The 19763-nt window shown below is 46.5% G+C and overlaps 1 protein-coding gene across 3 annotated transcripts in view; it reads right to left on the reverse strand.

Moving 5' to 3' along the window:
- Nucleotides 1-19763, reverse strand: part of LOC116837739 (opioid-binding protein/cell adhesion molecule homolog) — a 703728-nt gene that overhangs the window by 85338 nt on the left and 598627 nt on the right. For all 3 annotated transcript variants that reach the window (XM_032802392.2, XM_032802391.2, XM_075073596.1), the window contains one exon: nt 4911-5036. In XM_032802392.2, coding sequence (XP_032658283.1) covers nt 4911-5036 — 126 coding nt within the window. The remainder of the gene's footprint in view (nt 1-4910; nt 5037-19763) is intronic.

Consider the following 19763-nt stretch of genomic DNA (forward strand, 5'->3'; position numbering starts at 1 on the left):
TATTTATAGCTGGTACGCCGTATTGGAAGGCCACAGGAGGAGCAGAATGTGGGGCTGCCAGGTGGTCCCATGCCGGCAGCTCCTCCATCGCAGCTGTACCGCCCCCAGCCCTGCCCCCAGCCCTTCCACACAGCTGCATCTAGCATGTCCTGTCTGGGGTCTGTACAGCAGCCCCCCCATTTAGCTGGTGCAGCATACTGCTAAGAAATGAATTCTGTTTGCACCACTGGGAACATGAGACAAAGGCTTTCACCTCTAAGAGACTAGCTCGTTCCTGTAGCTGTCCTCAGATGAACGTTTGGTGGTCTGAGGGAATCAGTCCAGTTCTTGGTCAACAGCAGAAAAACCATTGGCACTTACCAGCCCTTTGTTGACAGTCACGGCAGTGTGAGCAACCAGTGAATGGGACATGGAAGCTGAATTCCTCTCTCACCCCTAGGGAAGTTCTGCCAGGGAAGGGCTGAGATATATTGGCAGGATGTCATAGGGAATACCACACTACACTGCTGATGCTATTTAGATAAACAGGGAACTTTTGTCTCCAGGACCATCACTCTAGCATCCTTTATAAGACCTAAATCTACTTAAACAGTTGAACCCACTAAACAGACATTGGGCCAAACTCCCCTCCAATACATCCCTAAGGAAGCCATTGGGGTGTATAACAGAGGCCAGAATTTGGCCTAACAGACATAGCACATCTAAGAACTGTATCAGTCGTATTGCTACTGCCGAGTTTTCAGAGAACTGGAAAGGGATGGACTTAGCCATACAGATTCAGGCACGCGGCTGAGCTTCCAAACACCTTGTTAACATATGTGTCCCTCCTTCACGTGAAGCTATACAGAAAGCAATTTGTTACAACTGGGAGACATCCATGAGTACAAATAAAGTAGATAATGTAAACCCAGGAGTCAGTGAATCACTGGTCCATCTAGTTCAATACCAAGGCTCTGGCAGTGGTCAGGACCCAGTGTTTTAAAACAATGTTGCTGATCCACCCCATTATATAGATACCTGGCCAATTACACAATGCTGGGAATAAAGAAGAGGAAATCTCTTCCGTACCCCTGAAGTGATCAGCTTAATCAGGAAGCGTGAGATCTGCCTAGCTGATATAACTCACTAGCTTATGTAAGTGCAATACTAAGTCTGATTCAGCCCTTTTTAAAATCCACCCACACTGCCCCAAAGCTGGCAAGGAGACATCATCTGGGCATCGCTGGCCGATGTAGCCCAGGTCATACTCAGTAATAATCACTGAAGACAGAACCAGCCTTGAATCTCTTCTTACATCAGTGTCACACTGCCCCAAAGCTGGCAAGGAGACATCATCTGGGCATCGCTGGCCGATGTAGCCCAGGTCATACTCAGTAATAATCACTGAAGACAGAACCAGCCTTGAATCTCTTCTTACATCAGTGTCACCCTGGCATCATTCCACTGAGGTCAGTGGAGTTACTCTCAATTTACACCAGTGTGCATGGGATCAGAATTGGGTACTTTGCACTTCCTGACCTCGAGCCATGGCTTTTGTTTGAAAGTGAGACAATGTTGCCATTAGCAGCATTCACTTGGAAGGGAGGCATTCACCTGCTCCTGCTTACGTGCCTCTTAAAGCCTACTGGATACCCAAAGGCAGGCATCAATATCAAATGCATTTGTGACTCCAAATGCTTCAGATCCACCAGCCCGCATTCTAGCCTGAAAAACACAGTACTATGAGGAGGAAGAGCACAACAGCTCAATTAACCGATGAACTAACCCCCCTTTCCTCGCTGGAGATGGGGATTGACAAGCAGGGGTCCTATTCTCCTGCCGCAGAATCTGAGCAAACACCACTGATGGCAATTAGGATGATGATTATTTGTATTACAATAGCAACTAGAGCTTCCAAGCAAGACTGGGGTCTTGTAGTGCTAGATGCTGTAGAGAGGCAGCCCCTGCACTGAAGACTGTACAGAGAAGACAAAGGTTAGATGAATGGAAATCTTAGAATTCCTATTTTACAAATGGGGAAACCGAGGCAGAGAGCAGCGACGTGAGTTACCTAAAGTCACACAGGGAGAAGAGGAGGTACTTCAACCCAGATCTCCTGAGTCTCAGCACAAGAGTCATTTGTATCCTGCCCAGAGAGATCGGGGACCCAAGCTTACTTAGGAGTGAAAGGCTATGCCTAGACTGCACCGCTTTTAAAAGTCATGCAGTGTAGCCACTGTTTATCGGCTCTCCTGCCAACAAAAATGTCTACCCCCCAACGAGCGACGTTTGCATTGTCAGCTGCTAACAACATGCTGTTCACGCCGTTATGGCAAAACTTTTGTCTTCCCAGGGGTGAAGGTGAAAGACAAAAGTTTTTTCTTTCAGTTGCTAGCATAGACATCGTGAAAATTAGTGTGCTGGGTTTAAATACTGCAGTCAAACACATGACGCAAAGCCACCCCATCAGTCACTGCCTGACAGCTGCCATTTCAGGACTCTGGCGAGAAATCAGAATTATGCTCCAGGTCAAGAAATGAGATGCAGCTGCAGAGGTGCATGGGGTATAGGGCCAGGGTAGCAGGGTTTGAGCTGCAGGTCAGGACCGTTTTAGATACTTCAGCAGAGCTAGGCAGATGCAGATTGTACAGCTCCTATTCATTCTATACATCACCTCCAGTCAGAGCTGTTAGCCCTTTACTTACATGAGTTCTAAAGTGACATTGTCCTTTTACTTAGGTTTCCTGCTGTGCTAAGACACGGAGCATCTAGTGGTGTGAACCATAGTTAAAAAATTATGCTTCATGATTCATAGTAAAGTGGATGCAGCTGCCAGGCCATGTCAAAGGTAGAAAAGCAACATGATGTGTTGATTACCCATGATTGCTCATATTTTTAACTCCCCAATGCATCAAAAGGAGGAATGAGAGAACTTGTGTGTGTGTGTGTGTTTGTGTGTGCGCGAATGTCAACTTACACATGTGCACATGCATTCATGACTGTGGTAGAGCATTCTCAATGTTCATATTGGTGGTTGTGACCCAAGAGCCCCTGGGTGCCAACTGGCATAAAGTTGTACAAGGATGCCTGGGTCAGATATTGGCATAATAGTCCAGTGAAGGGTGGTATGGGAGGTTTCTGAGAGTCAGTTTCCCATAATCATTGCAAAATGTATGTACGGATCATGTTTAAGGAGTTATGTACCTATATAGAAAATGATGTTCTTCAAGCCTTGGGGTTACGGCAGCTCACTAGGAAGTGACGTGTCTTGGAGATGTTCCTGTCAGGCAGGAAGTAACTGACACCAATCTCCCTGTCTGGCCATTTGTATATTGTACACTTATTTGCATACTGAGCCAAGTGCAAATTGAGAGATTGTACAATTGACAAGAAAGGAATTCTACTGGAAGAAACAAACAATGGGGGGAGGGGTTACCTGTTTATGAAGAAGACAAAGGCTAGGTCTGGTATATCTTAGCGTGCAAAGCAACACACGAAATCCTTCACCTAGGAAGCAAACTGACCATATTCATGTCTCATGAAAGAAGGCTCGCAGCCAGCCTGCTGTAAAGCACTTCAGGGACTCTGGGCGAGCAATTCTCTACTCGACAGGAGAGTATCTGGTTAATTAAATCTAGGCGTTAGAGTGTGTGTTATGATTTGATTTTGTAACCATTTGTTTCCAAGACTTCTACTTGCTACAATTTGAATCTCTGCGCTTTGTTAAATAATTTTATACTTGCTGTCACTATCAACTAATCTAAGTGCCACGATTTAAGCAGATTTATGTGGAACTGGTCAGCTGGGCTGTCCTCTTTCTTTGGAAGCAGCAGCGCAATGAATACTGCAAATTTCCAGAGGACCAGGAGTTGGACAGTCCAGGGGGATGCTCGGAGGGCTCTGGGATCGGACTGTGACAGCAAGGCCTGCAAGGCCAAGAGGGGAGGCTTGTGTTTGCCATGACCAGTGCTGTTGGGGAGCAGACCTACGACAGGCACAGATACATTAAGGGCAGGTGGTAGCAAGGTGTCACCCAGCCCTGGGTACTCCCGGGAAGCATCACAGAGGTACAATATTCAGTAGGTTTATGAATACACAGAGAATAACCTATAAACCAACCCAACAGTCAGAGTTCTAAGCAAAGAGTGAGGTCTAGTGGTTAAAGCAGAAGACTGAGAATTGGGATTCCAGGGCTTCACCCCCAGCACTGACTTTGTGTTATCCTTGGGCAAGTCACTTCACTGCTCCATGCCTCAATTTCCCCCTTTGTACACATGGCACTGACCCTGTGTCTCCAGGGGATAGAGGGGCTTCATTTGTTAGTGTCTGTAAAATGCTTCGGGATGCTGGGACAGAAGGGGCTAGCAACATGCAGCATATTATTGTTACAAATAATAACTCCTCGTCCCTCAGCACATTCTGGGAGCCAATCCCTCTCCCTTGCTAAGCAGGAGCTTGGAAGCCCCACCCAGGAAACAAACATCTTAATAGTTATGACTTTGTGTTTATTTAGCCTCTTTCACCCACAGACCTCAAATCTTTTTAAAAACATTAATCACTTACGCTTTACAGTGTCTCTGAGGTATGGTGAAGTTAAGTAACTGTCCCACACAAGTGCCACGATGGCCATTTTACACATAGGGAAACTGAGGCACAGAGGAATTACTTGCCACACAGCAAATCAGGCAGAACCCCACAAAGATCCTATGAAGCCTGCCTCCTGCTCTCCTGGTGCCATTCCATCACTACAATTCCAGGAACACTATCAGGAACCAAGGATTAAGGGCAAAGGCGCAAAGAGAGAGAAATACACAGGAAGAAAAACTGAGCATTCTCTCCTGTGGCTAGTCCCCTACTGGATTTTAGTGTATCTGTTCAGAACCATCGCAGATGCCTGAAGCCCCAGTGTCCCTCTCAAGGCATCCTCTTACCTTTTCCAGACAGGTGCTTCCATGTCACCGTAGGCTCTGGTCTCCCAAAGGCCAGACACATGAGAGTTACGCTGCTACCTTCGTTCACAGTGATGTCTGAGGAGATGTTTATAATCTGGGGAGGAACTAGAAGAAAAGAAAGAGAGAGAATGAGGAGAAATTCACAAGAACTGTGGCTGATCCAAGGCTTTGCCATGCACATACACAAGGCGGCATCCTTAATACTTGGCAATCTCAAGCCTTCCACTCTGGTACAGCATGTCTGAAGTGGCTCAAGGCTGAATTATGCAGGCTCAGAGAGTTTGGAGTAAACCACATTCCTAGTGCTTTCCCTACTACACTTGGGAAGTCTCTACTGAAGTGTCAATACAATACCAGCTGTTCAAAGGCCTCCTCGTGCATGCTGCCCCCACTCAGGAGCTGCAGCCTCATTCCACAGTCCAAGGCTTGTTTAAAAGCACTGATATATCCCACCATCCAGAAGGGAATCCACCTACTTTCCAAGTACGCTTTGTTCCCAAAAGAGACATGCTGGACGCTGTAGGAGCTTGGCTATTTGCATCCAGCTGATTTACACATCCCACAGTTTGAAATACCCTGTCTTCTTGCAAAGTTTTAATAGCACAGAGCAGTCAACTTACTACAACAAAAATATGCCACTGCTACCAAACATTCCTCGGTAGAGCATCAAGGGATTAGTTTACGCAAATGGAACCTGTCTGGGCTCATCACATAAAGCACATTTTGTAGTGATCAGAGATGAACCCAAAACAAACCTCCTGATCTCATCACTGTAGAATGAGATTTCACAGCTTGGCCCAGGGATCTCTCACTGGCAGAATATAACCCCTGGATGCTTTTAGGGCCTGAAGTCATTGGAATTTCTATTGACTGTGGATCAGGTCCTAGCTACAGTTACTGCCTGTGGGTGGTACATGGGACCCACAAGTGCTCTGCAGACAGGTGGGAAAACAGGCTTGTGTCCTGCAAGATTTACAGTCTGCAGATGGTGTTTTAAGAAAGGGGAAACAGATGGAATGGAAGACAAGACTTTCCCGGCCCCCTCCCTTTCCTAATTATAATTGTTTATTATTATTATTATTTTTTAATGCTCAGCCCATTTGCTCTCGGGTGCTGCTCATGAGACTTTTCTGTTTGCTGTTAGGTTTGTAACCCAGGTCTGTAGGCTTTTTAAATTTGCTGACTTGGTTTTTAAATCCTTGTCCATGTATAGGCGGTTACTGATGTGGCTCTGTCCATGCACAGAGTGGGAAGGGGTTATTTTTTTTCAAACCACACCCTGTTGATTTGATTTGGGACACCGTCCAGGACCTCAGCCACCTAGTACCCTCCCTGCCATAGAATGAGTGCTTGGGAGTAGCACAATTCCCTGCCCTGTCCACCTGAAAATGGAAAGCCTGAGATGGTCTTTTCAGATGACCCTCTCCCCTCCCAGAGCCTCCATCCTCCTCCCCCTTGCTCAGCTACTCATAGAGGAGCACTCAAAAGCCTTTCAGCTGTTACCTCTAAAGCAGCTGTGTGACTCCGTTCTTGCCCTGGGAATTCAGGCCCTGTCTGCCTTGCAGTCTGCCTGGTTCTGGGTTCAGTGTCATAGCCCTGGCTGGGCATCCAGGGCTGCAGCACCACCACAAGTTCTCAGGCTGTGGGGACCATACCAGAAGACCCCTTCCCACAGCCCAGTCCTGAGGTCATGCAGGGATTATCCCCAGCCTTCATCAAAGCCATTTGTTTATTCATCACTGCCTGGCTCTCTAAAAGGCTTGCAATGATGTTCTACATCTAATGGCAAACTCATGTCTCACCCAGCAAACACAGCAGCCAGACATCCACACTTCAAAGCTCTTCTGTTTCCTGACCCTTCTCTCTCATCAGCAAGTCTAATTTCTGTTTCCCGTGCCTCTTAAAGAAACAACATCCAAAACATCATCCTAGAGAGGCTCAATGCTGACTTAAGGGAGGGGGCTGTCAAGTTTTACAGCCCTGGCTCTATAGTTCACACTTTAGCATTTATGCTTTAAGCTCTCAAGATCACTGGTTCAATTCCCCCTATGAAAGTTGTCAAGGAAATTACTGCAGAAAATGGGGCTTGGTCTGTGTAGGGTGAAAGGAATTTTAAAGGGCAGAGTTTCTCAATATGCGGGTCAAGTAAGGCTGCTGAGAGAGGGGTCACAACCCCCTCACTGTTTTCATATTGCTGGGGAGGGGGTGCTCCTGGTTAGATGGGAGGGAAGCCCTTAAGCAGACAAGGCTTCACAGTAGTAACTGGTTTAGTTCAAGGTTCAAGCTGCTATCTACGTGTGGAGTCAGGAGTTCCTAGACATTTTGGAGAAGTTATTAAATGTAGCAATCCAAATAAACAAACAAGAGATTGGTCAGAAAATGAACCCGGAAGCTGGAGTGGGCACTGAATTCAGTTTCCAGCTCAGCCATAGATGCCCTGGCTGACCCTGGGCAAGTCACTCAGGCCAAACTTTTCAGAAGGGACCCCTGATGTTTTATGCCCAAACATGAAGCACCCAACGGTGCTAAGAATCCACAGTTCCAAGGACCAGCCTGTGAGAGCTGGAAGACCTCTGCATACCCCTGGCTGAGAACCACTGCATGTGAAAATTAGGCCCTAATTGGGCAGCCAAAGATGGAGGCCTCCAGACGTAAAGGCCACGGAGGCATTAATCCTGTTTTGTGAATCCCAAATGTTCAAAAAGGCAAGAGTTGTACAGATGAGGAAGTTGAAGCATTATTTTGAGAGAGAGAGAGACAGACAGACAGACAGAGTGTGTACGTGCGGGGGGGGGGGTTCTGAGCCTTTCGGGTGCCCACATTTCAAGCTTTTCTTCACTCCCACGAGGACTAGGTTTTCTGTTTGAGATTCCCCACCATAATCCCTTGGCTCCAGGAGCTGGGGCTGTAAGTAAAACACCAAATATGCCGAAATGCGGTAACATTTCAAGGGATGGCAATGCTCTCTCTCTGGGCCACAGCTTGCCCTTATGGCTCTGCCCACAGGGAGCTGGTGAGGATAACTTCTTTTAAGTTTGTGGGCCCCTCAGACACTACAGCAATGAAGACAAGCACCCAGCTAACCAGGCAGGTTATTCAAAATGTTCATTTAAGAAAGCTTCATTCTGTGGTGCTGCAAAGCAGTGGGTGGTTGGAGGGAAGATCTCCTGCCATGCGGAGGCTCAATTCTGACATACCCTCTCAACTGCTGGGAGCAGGAAGAATTAAAAGCTGTTCATGATGCCCTGAAATCACCCCGGGAAAGATCCTTCGTTTTCACTCCCCACTCTGCTGCTGGCGATGTAAAGCCTGGCAGATTTAAAGGATGGCTGACATCTCATGGCAAGCTGAAAAACATCCGATGAGGAAATTATTCAGCCCCCTCCATCCTAAATATTCTATATTTCTCTCCGCTGGCTCTTTATTACAAAGGACACTGGCGTGAAAACATGTTCTTCAAGGATTCATCTGTGTCTCTGCTGTTTATTTCCCACCTGAAATCATAAGCTCCTGTTTGCGCCTTCAAAGCTGGTTGCTATGGAAGTGATTATGTCCTTGGTATCTTTCGCTCCCACCATAAAGCAGGGAACGAAGACGTTAGTTCAAGGAGAGTATGGGTGGCTCTGCCAGGGCTGGACTGGAGTCCGTTAAAGGCACTGTATAAGGAGCGCGGCATGACTGAATAGTTTTGTGGTTTATATTTAAATGAAGATTATCCAGGATTACACGGCCATGCATAGAAGATAAACTTCCATTCAAGCACAGGTAACTGTGATCCATCCTGCATAGAGGAGGCGATGTGTTAGTGCCGCAGTTTAGCCCTTGCATGGTATGTTCTTTCGGGCAGGGACTGTCTCTTGAATATGTACCGCTCCTCGCACAGTAGGACACTGAGCCTGGTTACACCTAACTCCTAGGAATGCTACTCTCCTTTGAGGTTGCGAGTCTGCCGAGAGGTTTGCATTATGCAGTGCACAGCTAAATCCCTGCCCTTGGGCAACAGCACCCAGAACCCTGCTGCTTTATATCATGTCATGTCAGCTCAGATCCTGTTATATTTATGATTGCATCTCGCCCCTGTGTTGTATTTTGTGGAGAGAGATGATAGCGAATGAGAACAAATGATTATGAATTACAAGGATATAAATACATGCCATGATGCTGATGACATCACAAACTACTCGCGCTTTGCTCTGTTGGTTTATAATGATTGTTTCCAGAGCATCTCCTGGCATGTTTATTTATAGACTTAGTCACAGTTTCCCTAGTCTTAATGTGCACAAGGCATAGAGTCTGTTACACACTGAAGAACATGAGGTTACTTCTTGCCCATCCTTCCCCTGGCATCTGCCTTGGCTCTCTTCCCAGTGTCTGTTGGGCAAGGTACTGGCTTGATGGCTCTGGAGACTGGAAATCCTCTCCCCCCACATCCTCCCACCCTAACGTGAGTCTCTCTGGTCTGCTCCCTTTTTCGCCTCTGCTGAGCCTCCTGGCCAGGTCCTGTCACAGTGGTGATTTTGTGACATGCACAACTCAGAAACGGGCCGAGGATGGCAAATTAATTTCAGACAGAGCAGGCACTTCAGGCCATTAACCTGGGCTGGATCTCAACCACTAACCTTGAGATGAAAGCCCCTGTTACCATCTAAGGCCTGGCACTGCCACCTCACTCCTATCCTTTTAGCACCTGCTTGTTCAACTGTCTCACTAACTCCTCCTCGCCCCTTTGCTTTAGTACCAGCTCCTCCTTCTCTTACTTCAGTCTTGACCCTCTCTTTCCTGCTGCTACTTCTTTCTCTCTCCTTCCCCTACCCTATTATCCCTCTGCAATTTCTTCCAGCTCGTGTGTCCTGCATCCTCCTTGCTCCTCTGCCTTCTCTTCACCTCATTGCCATCCCTCTCCCCCGTCCCCCAGCTCCTATTCTCCAGGCTGGAATGGTGATTTCTTGCCACCAGCAGACAGATGTGAGCGAAGCTGGCGTAGCAGGGATGCAAGAATCCCAATCAAGGCTAGAGGCATTGAGACGTTCCCTATTTACCAAAGGCCAGCAGCATTAGTCATAGGACCAGTTGGGAAATAGCTAATGGAGGGGAAGGGGAGCAGAAGTAGAGAATTATTCGTTGCCTTTAATTTATCTGAGAAAGATGTGGACGCCCAAGTCTCCATGTGGGATGAAATCAGAGCAGAAAGTAGGCAGGCTTATTCTATGAGTAGCCCAATCACGCAGGAAACACCCATGGGTGTGGGGCTGAAGCCAACTTGGGTGGGTAATAACAGGGCAACATCTGCCCTAGAATGGATAGTTTGGGTCTGTAACAACAGGAAGATCTCTGAAGTAGAAAATAAAAAGGCTGAGAAGTAGTTAGAGGTAGAAGCTTTGTCATCATGTTGCATGGCTAAAGCAGGCTGCATGGGCATGTGGTGAAACTTCCTTCCAGCTTCGAATACGCAGAAAGAGAGAATGCCTTTCGGACGGAGACTCCCTGGACTGGACTGGAGGCCTGATGGCCAGACCTAGAGCTCCCTATGTGAGTGTGACGTTCAGGAACAGCTTCTGATTTTGCACCCATAGATCAAGATGTCTAAGTGCTACCTGTTATGCCTGCAAGATCAAAGGCTAGGGCCAGATGCTGTGAAATGCCAGATACAGGGAGGGGGTCAAGTCTACATTTTCCAGCTTTGAGAAAAAAAAAAAAAAAAAAAAAAAGGGCTGAAAATTGCTGATAAAAACATAACTGAGTCTCATTATAGCTAAAGACAAGTCTCATATTTTAGCATTTTTATTAAAGCTTTTTAAATTACTGAGTGTCTGATATATTTAAAAAAAAAAAAAAAAAAAAAAAAAGGGCTGAAAATTGCTGATAAAAACATAACTGAGTCTCATTATAGCTAAAGACAAGTCTCATATTTTAGCATTTTTATTAAAGCTTTTTAAATTACTGAGTGTCTGATATATTCAATACCAGCCTAAGTGATTTATATTAGTCTATCCCCAGATAGTCCATCTAATAAATAACTCGGCAATCTCCTAACCCATAAATATCCCTGGCCCTGGCAAAAAGCAATTAAAGCATGTTAAGAAATGCTGCTTCCCAGCACTCCAGACTGCAATGTCATTGGATGCTTCACCTGGAATATTTCACACCACTTACTCAGGCAAAAAAGATAAACAAACCACACATACGCACAAAACTCCACCCTTGCCAAGCTCCCCGCCATCCAAAATTTATGCTTTTGCTTCGATTTAAAAACAAGCTACATACAAAACAATTTTTTAATGTTTAAACATGTCACAATGATGCAGAAATGTTACCGAGGAAAACATTATTTCCAGCAACAAGTGTTTCTTAGCTTCCTGAGACAGCTTAGGCTGCTAAAATATTGTTAAAAACCACTTCAGGAAGCAGCTGAGCCAAAGAACGTGCTTAAAATGGTATGGCAATAAGCACCAAGACAGCAGACTAAAATGTTATTAAGGGTTCCTGCCTCACCAGCCCAGAATATATTTCAGGTTATTAAAGTTCAGGCGTATGCCTGGTAAAAGTCACCCTTATTTATGAGAGGAACTTGGAGTTCAATGTTATATGTTTTAGTGGCACTACCTCTAGGAAAGTCCCTGATTCTTCCCTGCTTTCACCAGGCCGATGAATGAGAACATCCTGTGTACTCTGGACTCTATGGCTTTTCCAAACAGAAGTTCCCTGTTATGCAATGGTAGGTCATGGAGAGTTTCACTGCAAAATTTAATTGAATTCCAAGAATCTAGTTCAGTTGAGCTATTGTGGAACTTACCTTAGAAAAACAGAATATTGGGGTTGGAAGGGACCTCAGAAGGTCATGTAGTCCAACCCTCTACTCAGAGTAGGACCAATCCCCCACATTTTTTCCCCCCCTGATTCTTAAATGCCCCCTTCAAGGATTGAACTCATGAATCTGGGCTTAGCAAGCCAATGCTCACACCACTGAGCTATCCCTCCCTTAAAAAGTGCTAGCTATGTGTCATAAGACCATGGTAAAATCTCCCAGGAAGACATGCTTTCTTCTAATACCGATTAATGAACCTGAGTAGACACACAGGGTACATCTACACAGCAGTGAAAGGCATGCAACATTGCAGCTGAATCTGGGTCAGCCGACTTGGGCCAGCAGGGCTAAAAAAAGGTGTAGACACGCAAGCTTGATTGGATCCCAGGCTCTGATACCCAGCCTGAGCCTAAATGTCTACTCGCTAGTTTTAGCCCTGCAGCCTGGGCCCGGCAGACCTGGGTCTCACTGCCATGGGTTTTTTTATTACCTTGTAGAAGTACACATAAGGGTACAGATCCAAGGCGGAGGGTCTTGCGCGAGGGCTCTAAGATAGCCGTGTGGACAGTGCTTTGAAGGTGCCGCGCAGGCTCTGAAGCCTAGGAAGGGGAGTGGGTGTGGCAGACTCTAAGTAAAACATCTTTAGCCCAGATTCTCAAAGGTAAGTAGGCACCTGACTCCCACCACTTTCAATGGTGGGATGCTGAGCCACTGTCCTTAAAACTAAGTTCACTTCCTGTTTTTCCAGAAAAGTTTTGGTTTAGAGCAGTGGTGGGCAACCTGTGGCCTGCAGGCTGCATGTGATCCATCAAGGTAATCTGATTGCCGGCCGCAAGATATTTTGCTGATGTTCACCATTCGCAGGCACAGCCCTCCGCAGCTCCCAGTGGCTGCGCTTCGCTGTTCCCGGCCAATGAGAGCTGCGGGAAGCAGCGGCCAGCACGTCCCTGTGTCCAACCAGCACATCCCAGGAATGGTGAACTGCAGGGGGCTGTGCCTGTGGATGGTCAATGTCAGCAAAATGTCTCATGGCCCACAACCAGGTTACCCTGATGGACCACATGCAGCCTGTAGGCCACAGGTTGCCCACCTCTGATCTAGAGACTAGGATAACGAGTGGGCGGACTTAGAGGAAGTGGGGTCTAGTCCCAGCTCTGCCACTGAACTGCTGGGTGTCCTTGACAAAGTCACTTCACCTCTTGGTGCCTCCTTTTCCCCAGCTCTAAAGAAGGGATAAGTCCCCTTATCGTCTTTTAAGATCTAGGGATGGAAAGCCTTGTACGAGACCCTGAGTCTAACGCCTGGCCTGGTTTCCTGCTACAGATTTAAAAAGGAGTAATGAGAACTATTGTTAATGTCAGACAGCCAAGGTCTCCTTTAGCCTGGAATTTATCTCTGACTGTCCTAAGTGAATTACCTTAATTAACAGTCATATTTGGTGGCACTCACACCATGGATGAGTTTGGCCCAGACTGAAGGTTCCTTCATACTGGGATATACCTGTGTGGCCAATCCCAGGCCACAGCGCTGGGCAACACAGGAATTTGCAAGGAAAGGCCTAACCCTAGTCTGTACCATTCACTTGTCTTTGGAATGGGAGGAGGAGAGGACCTTGAACTGAACCTGTCATCAAGAAGAAACAAGGAGACATTTGTAGGCTTTAATAGGTACTTAGGGTAGTTGGAGCACCCAAAGGTGGAACTGGATATCCTAAGGCAGGGACATATGTGAAAGTTTAACAGCAGCGGCTGTGATGTGAATTCTCCAACCCACAGAGACAGGACCAGGGATGCTCCTTCAGCCATTAGGGCAAAGTATCCTAAGCTGGGTTCTAGTCTAGTCTCTATAGTTTATAGCATCCTCATCATCGTAGTATCTGAGGTCCTCCCAGAGTGTTGTGTGTTCATTCTCTCATCCTTATCCTGAGGGAGATGTGTGTGAAGGGGAATATTTAGTTGTGGATTTTTTTTATGATACACACACACACATTGTTCCATGTTCACGTTGAAGAAAGCAGGGTAAAAAAGAGGTGTCTTGCACTTGGAGCGAAAACTGGTGAGGTTTGTGATGGGCCTTAGTGCTTGGGGCAGATCATTTCCTGGGCTTGGCTGGCCTGCAAAAAAGCCATCTCTTGTACAGACAAATGTTACCCTCACAGCCGATAGTTTCATTGTGCCAAAGGAGCAAAGCAGTTAACTGCGCTCTTCATCATTGCGCTTTAGTGGCTCTTTTAGATACTCTGGGCCCAAGCCAGGGAGTGTCATGCAGATAACAATCGAGACCTTGTACTTGATTCAATATTCTACGGGAGGCCAGTATAAGGAGTGGTGGGCAGGTCTGATGTGCTGGCAGTGGCCTGAGTTGCTGAGGCGACGTGCTGCAGTGTACTGTATCTTTTGGCTGGTATGGCTGGCTTTGGGAAGTGCCTGAGCCGTTGTCCTGGGGGTGCCCTGGGGACTGCCTGGGCACGAGCGGTCCTGGAGCAGCTGGAGCAGGGGTCCCAGGGACGCCCAGGGGCCATCCAGAGAGTGGTCCCAGGAGCAGCAGCTGGGGGGCAGTCAACCCCCAGCACTGGAGCAGGGCCCCTGGAGCAGCTGGGCCCCAGAAGTGGAGATTTAGTCATGGGTACTTTTTGTAAATGTTTTATTTATTGCCCATGAACCGTCCATGACTTTTATCAAAAATAGCTGTGACTATATCTTAGCCTTAGTCATCTGTGGTGGTGAAAGACAAGTAGATTTATGTCATCTGCATATTGCTGGCACTGGATTCCACATCAGCCAGCCAGTTCACCTGGTGGCTGCACATGGATATTGAATAGAACTGGTGAGCCATTCACTGCTCTGCCATGGGAGAGGATTATATCCCCTTCTCTTTGCAGATTTTACCAGTGTGCAAGCCCAGCTGTCCAGACTGTGTGCTATGGAGAGAACAGGCCCCTCTTTGCATCTCCCTCTGCTCTTCTTCCTAGCTCCAGCCAGGCTTCAGCCTGGCAGCAAAGCAAGGAAGAGACTAGTTCCATTTTTGCTTGGACTGTTAGCAAGGTCTTGGAAGGGACTATAGGGCACTTGCCTATAACAGAAACCTCCTCCCACCCAACCTGTTGTTTTTTTTTCCACTTGGTTTCTGATTAAACTTTTTACAATATTGCCAGTTCCTTAAGAAGAACAAACTGCTCTGGAACGACCCCAGTAGAAAAGCAATCTAACAGCTTTTGCTCTGCAGGGATTTGCCAGTGTGCTCCCTGCTGCAGATGTTTGAGCAAATAGGACTTTGCCCAGGCAAGTGATTTATGATTTAAAATCCAAGGGGGGGAAAAAGAGCCAAAGATTAATGCCCCTCAGATGCCAAATGGTAACCAAATTTCCATTCCCAGCGTTCCAAGTCAAACAGCTGCTCCACACCCATCTAGCTCTGTTTATAGAGTTTATTCTTTTTTAATTATTGTGATAGTCCCTCTTGGTGCAAATCTCCTCTGAACAATCTCCAACACTATCCATAATTTCTCTCTCTCTTTTTTTTTTTAATTTGCAAAGAAATTAATTGATGGTGGCCCGATCCCAGAAAGCAGGTGAGAAATTTAGTCTGTTAAACAGGGACTTGCCAATGCAATCTCACAGGGAATCTGGAATGTATCAGGATGTACAAGTAATTCCAGGCTTTCTCTGTAACCTGCAGACTGGGGATGCATTCCCTCAGAAAGGTGACCAGGTAGTTCACTTCTGCAGTCATCGGTGCAGGGCAGAAGAATTGTTTGCACCGATTCAGTTGCCCCAGAAGTGGAATGCATCTAAAATGGCACTACACTGATGTAACTCTTTCTTATAGACATCTGTCTTGGATGCAAACCAGGATACTTTGCGACGATGGGTACCCAGAGAATCATCAGCGGAAGAAAATGTGTATATGAACACAGGGCAGTTCCCACTAACAGAAGGACAGTGCCACTGGTGGAAGACAGGGCCTAAGACTACCTAGAGCGAAGCATTCTCTGACAAACTTTCGATAGCTTGCCTACCCCTGACACAAAAGATGCAGACATGCTTCGAAGAGATGGGCCAGCAGTTTCTCAGTGTGGCTCAGTCAATACAGGGTCTGGTCTCCTATGGGCACGTGTTCTTATATATCACAGGGCTAGAAGGGTGCTGGACCTTTAGAAGAATTATCTGGTGAGAAAGGTGTTAAATTCATAGATTCTAAAGCCGGAGGGGACAACTGTGATCACCTGTTCTGACCTCCTGTATAACACAAGCCAGAAATCTTCCCCAAAATAATTCCTAGAGCAGATCTATTACAAATGTGCTAGGAATTATTTTGGGGAAGTTCTACGGACTGTGCTATATAGTGCTCTATGCTTTCAACCATCCAGTTGGCTAGGAGACTCCCTCAAATACACCACACATTGAGGTCCCTCCTCCCCAGGGAAAAGTAAAAGATCCTCTGGCACTTTTTAGAAAATAGTAAAAAGTATGAAACCCAAGCTGCTGTTCCCCTGCTCTATGAAGTGGGCAGCAGTTAGAAATGCATGCTACCATTCTGGTAGGCAAGACTTGCTTGAACTTCAGCCCTTTGTCTGTGCCACGCTGAAAACGAGCTATTTTTAAGAGTTGAGATGGGTTTAGTTAATGACTTACTCACAGCTCCCAGCGCCAAAATGGGCCCCAGCTCTGCCCTCACACTGACCCCAACCAGTGTCCTCTCCCCTGACAGTCAGATCCCTGAAACTGGCTTCATAGAGCCTCCAGGTCTACCATGAGGACCGTACCCATAAAGCTCTCCACAGGGCTTTGGCTAACACAAGGACTGTGGCTCCCTCCTTCTTGTGCAGGGGGGGCTCTGTGGTCTAGTGAATAGAGCACTAAACTGTGATTCAGGAGACTGGAGCTCTATTCCCTACTCTGCTACTAGCTTGCTGGGTGACCTTGGGCAAATCACTTCACCACTCTGTGCCTCAGTTTCCCCATCTGTAAAATTGGGCTAATGGTGCTGCCCTCCTGTGCAAAGCACTTTGAAATCTACTGGGTATTATCATCAGCGGGGATGATTCTCTGAACGAAGTCCTTTGGATTCTAAGTAGGCTTAGGTCACGACCTAGAGTCAAGCACTACTAAATAGAGGGGGATATTAGAAATCCAGATCTGAATTTTTCAGACTTCCTTCTTTTTGACCTATATGGTTGTATAAGGTGCCTCCCTGCAGTATCTAAGCAGTGATCAGCATTAAGGAGCACAAAGACCCAGCAAAGAAACCAATGTTTTGAGACAGAACCCGGTGCTAACATAATTGTAACATTGTTTATAGTCTGTGTTCCAACCATGTGCCCATCATACTATAGGATAGGGAGGGACTGAGTAATTGATAGCATGATTTGGGCTAGTCTCATAAAAATCCCTATGCACGCTGGATAAGGAAACCCAGCAAGAGCCATGCTAGTAATGATTATGGTGGGCAATGGTTCTTAGCAGGGTTCCTGCCTTAGGCTCTGTTTGCACTAGCATTTTTCATCCAAGTTTGCACAGCTTCACTACCACCACATTAGTACCAATGGGGTTGCTAATGTAGCCTGGCTGGCAATGACTTGCCTACATTAGCTGCACCAGTGTGGTGCCATGGTGATAGACTTGAAGAAACATTCTAATGCAGACAGTGCTCTTAGGTGGGCAAATCCTAACCCTCTGGGATGTCTGACTAGTTCTACTATCCAAGGCTATGCACATGCTGTTGCTCAGTGCATCAGGAATGTTGTGTTTGCTTACAGTTTGACTTGCATTATTCTAGTAAAGCACTCAGCGTTTTCTTGATTAAGAGAGGGGCCCTGTAAATCCACATTACATCTATTCTAATCTGCCGTGGTACCTGGAAGAGAACAAATAATGGAGTGATTCGGAAGCCCACTGAGTGGCAGAGCTTTCTGGGTATTTTGGAAATGAAGCTGAGGCAGGTGAAAGGTAATAATATAAATCATGTATGGAGATATACCTATCTCACTGAACTGGAAAGGACTCTGAGAGGTCATCAAGTCCAGCCCCCTGCCTTCACTGGCAGGACCAAGTACTGATTTTTCCCCAGATCCCTGAAGTGGCCCTTCAAGGACTTAACTCACAACCCTGGGTTTAGCAGGGCAATGCTCAAACCACTAAGCTATTCCTCCCTTCTCCTGGGGAGGGGGGATGTACCAGGCTGACATCCCTGGAGAGCAACGTTCTTCCTTTGTTCATAGGACAGACACCAAAAAAACAAAGCAACTTGTGCCTTAGTCTTGACTCAGAGGTTAGAGTTCAACTTCCATGACCAAATAAATATGCTCTATTGAGACAGAGAGCAAAAGTACCAATGGGTATTTAAAATACTACTAAGCATTTATCCTCCGTGGAGCTCAAAGCACTGTGCAAAGGTGGGGAAGCTAATACTACTTCCCCCAATGTACAGATGTGAAAGTGTTGGACAGAGAAGTGAAGCCATTTGGGCAAGGTCACAGATACCGAGCCAGTGACAGAATCAGAACACAAGCCAGATTGCAGGTTCCCAGTCCAGTGCCCTATTGATGCAGATATATTCGTACATGGCCACCATCATCATAGTATGCAAACACTTCACAAACATGCATGCTCACAATACCCCTGGGAGCGAGGGTAAGTGCTAGTCTCTCCATTTTACAGATGAAGAGCTGAGGGGCCAAAGGCCACATTGGAAGACTGTGACAGAGATGAGAACAGAACACAAATCCTTCCAGTCCCAGTTGAGTGTTTTAACCACAACACCATCCCATTTCTCCTATCTGCTAGGCCAGCCTCTTCCTCCACAATCAGGGCCGACTGCAATAACAGCTGTCAAGATCTGAGTACGTATCCGCTAGGATCCGGACTGACACCCGCTAAGTCATTGCACACATGATAAAAAGGAGCTGTCCGACAGTACCAATTTTCAGTCACTACCACTATGGCTCCAGATTTGAAAGAAGAACCGAGAGGTGAAACCTTCAAAGCAGTATTGCCAATCCCCTCGAGCCATCCTGTTCCCCTCTGAGCTCATCTCTTCAATAGCTTGTCAGCGCCAAGCTGCAAGGTTGTGGCAAATAACTCATGTTTGAAAAACAAAATGAAAGAAGTCAGGAGGGAGATGGAAAAGTTTTCAGGGTCACGAGACACATTTGTGGGAAGCTTTTAAAGTAGAATTTAAGAGCAACCGAGCTGTTGCCATGGAAATAGGGAAAAGCTAATCCATTATTTGTAACCTTTGGATTCCAACTACACCCAGCTGAGGGCATTTTGCTTTTTGTTCTCTCTCCCGCCAAAGCTCATCATAGACATTATTTAAAAACCCCAAATTAATAAAAGAAAAGGGAAAACAGGACCTAACTTCTTAACATCTTCATAGAAGAGTCTTTCACAGGAAGGGAGGGAGGGGGAGAGACTTTAAAATAAGAAAAATATAAAGACTGGAATAGTACGTGAAATGGAGTGGAACACACCCTATATTAGCACTGAATTCTACTCTCAGATGCGCATCTCTGTGGCTGTAGACAGTGATACTGATCCCATGCTTTCCTGCACCTCACAGTTACTAGCAATGAAAAGCATCTTGAATGTCTCGTTACACATGTTAATTCTTTATGCTTTACAATCTGTTCCACTTTGTATTTCGCTGAGAGGCTCTGAGACGTGAAGAAGAGTTCTGTGCAAGCTGGAAAGCTTGTCTTTCATCCACAGAAGTTGATCCAATGACAGATATTACCTCAGGCATCTTGTATCTCTAATATCCTGAGACCAACACAGCTACAACACTGCAGATGAACACAGATGAACACCTCTGCCCCTGAATGCACTGCTGCAGAAGGAGCTGTTAAGCTCCCATAGGTTTCACTCTGATCTCTACTTTCCTCTCCAATGGATGGTGCTACGACCATGTACAACGACCACACTGCCATAACTGGATCAGCATTGGGGTATGGACCTTCAGGGCTAAGAGCACGGGCTTCTGCCACTTGGTGGAACTCCACTGCTTCGCAGCAGGAGTAGAACCTGGAA

Source organism: Chelonoidis abingdonii, chromosome 18, assembly GCF_003597395.2.
Source record: "Chelonoidis abingdonii isolate Lonesome George chromosome 18, CheloAbing_2.0, whole genome shotgun sequence".
In the NCBI taxonomy this organism is placed as follows: domain Eukaryota; kingdom Metazoa; phylum Chordata; order Testudines; family Testudinidae; genus Chelonoidis; species Chelonoidis abingdonii.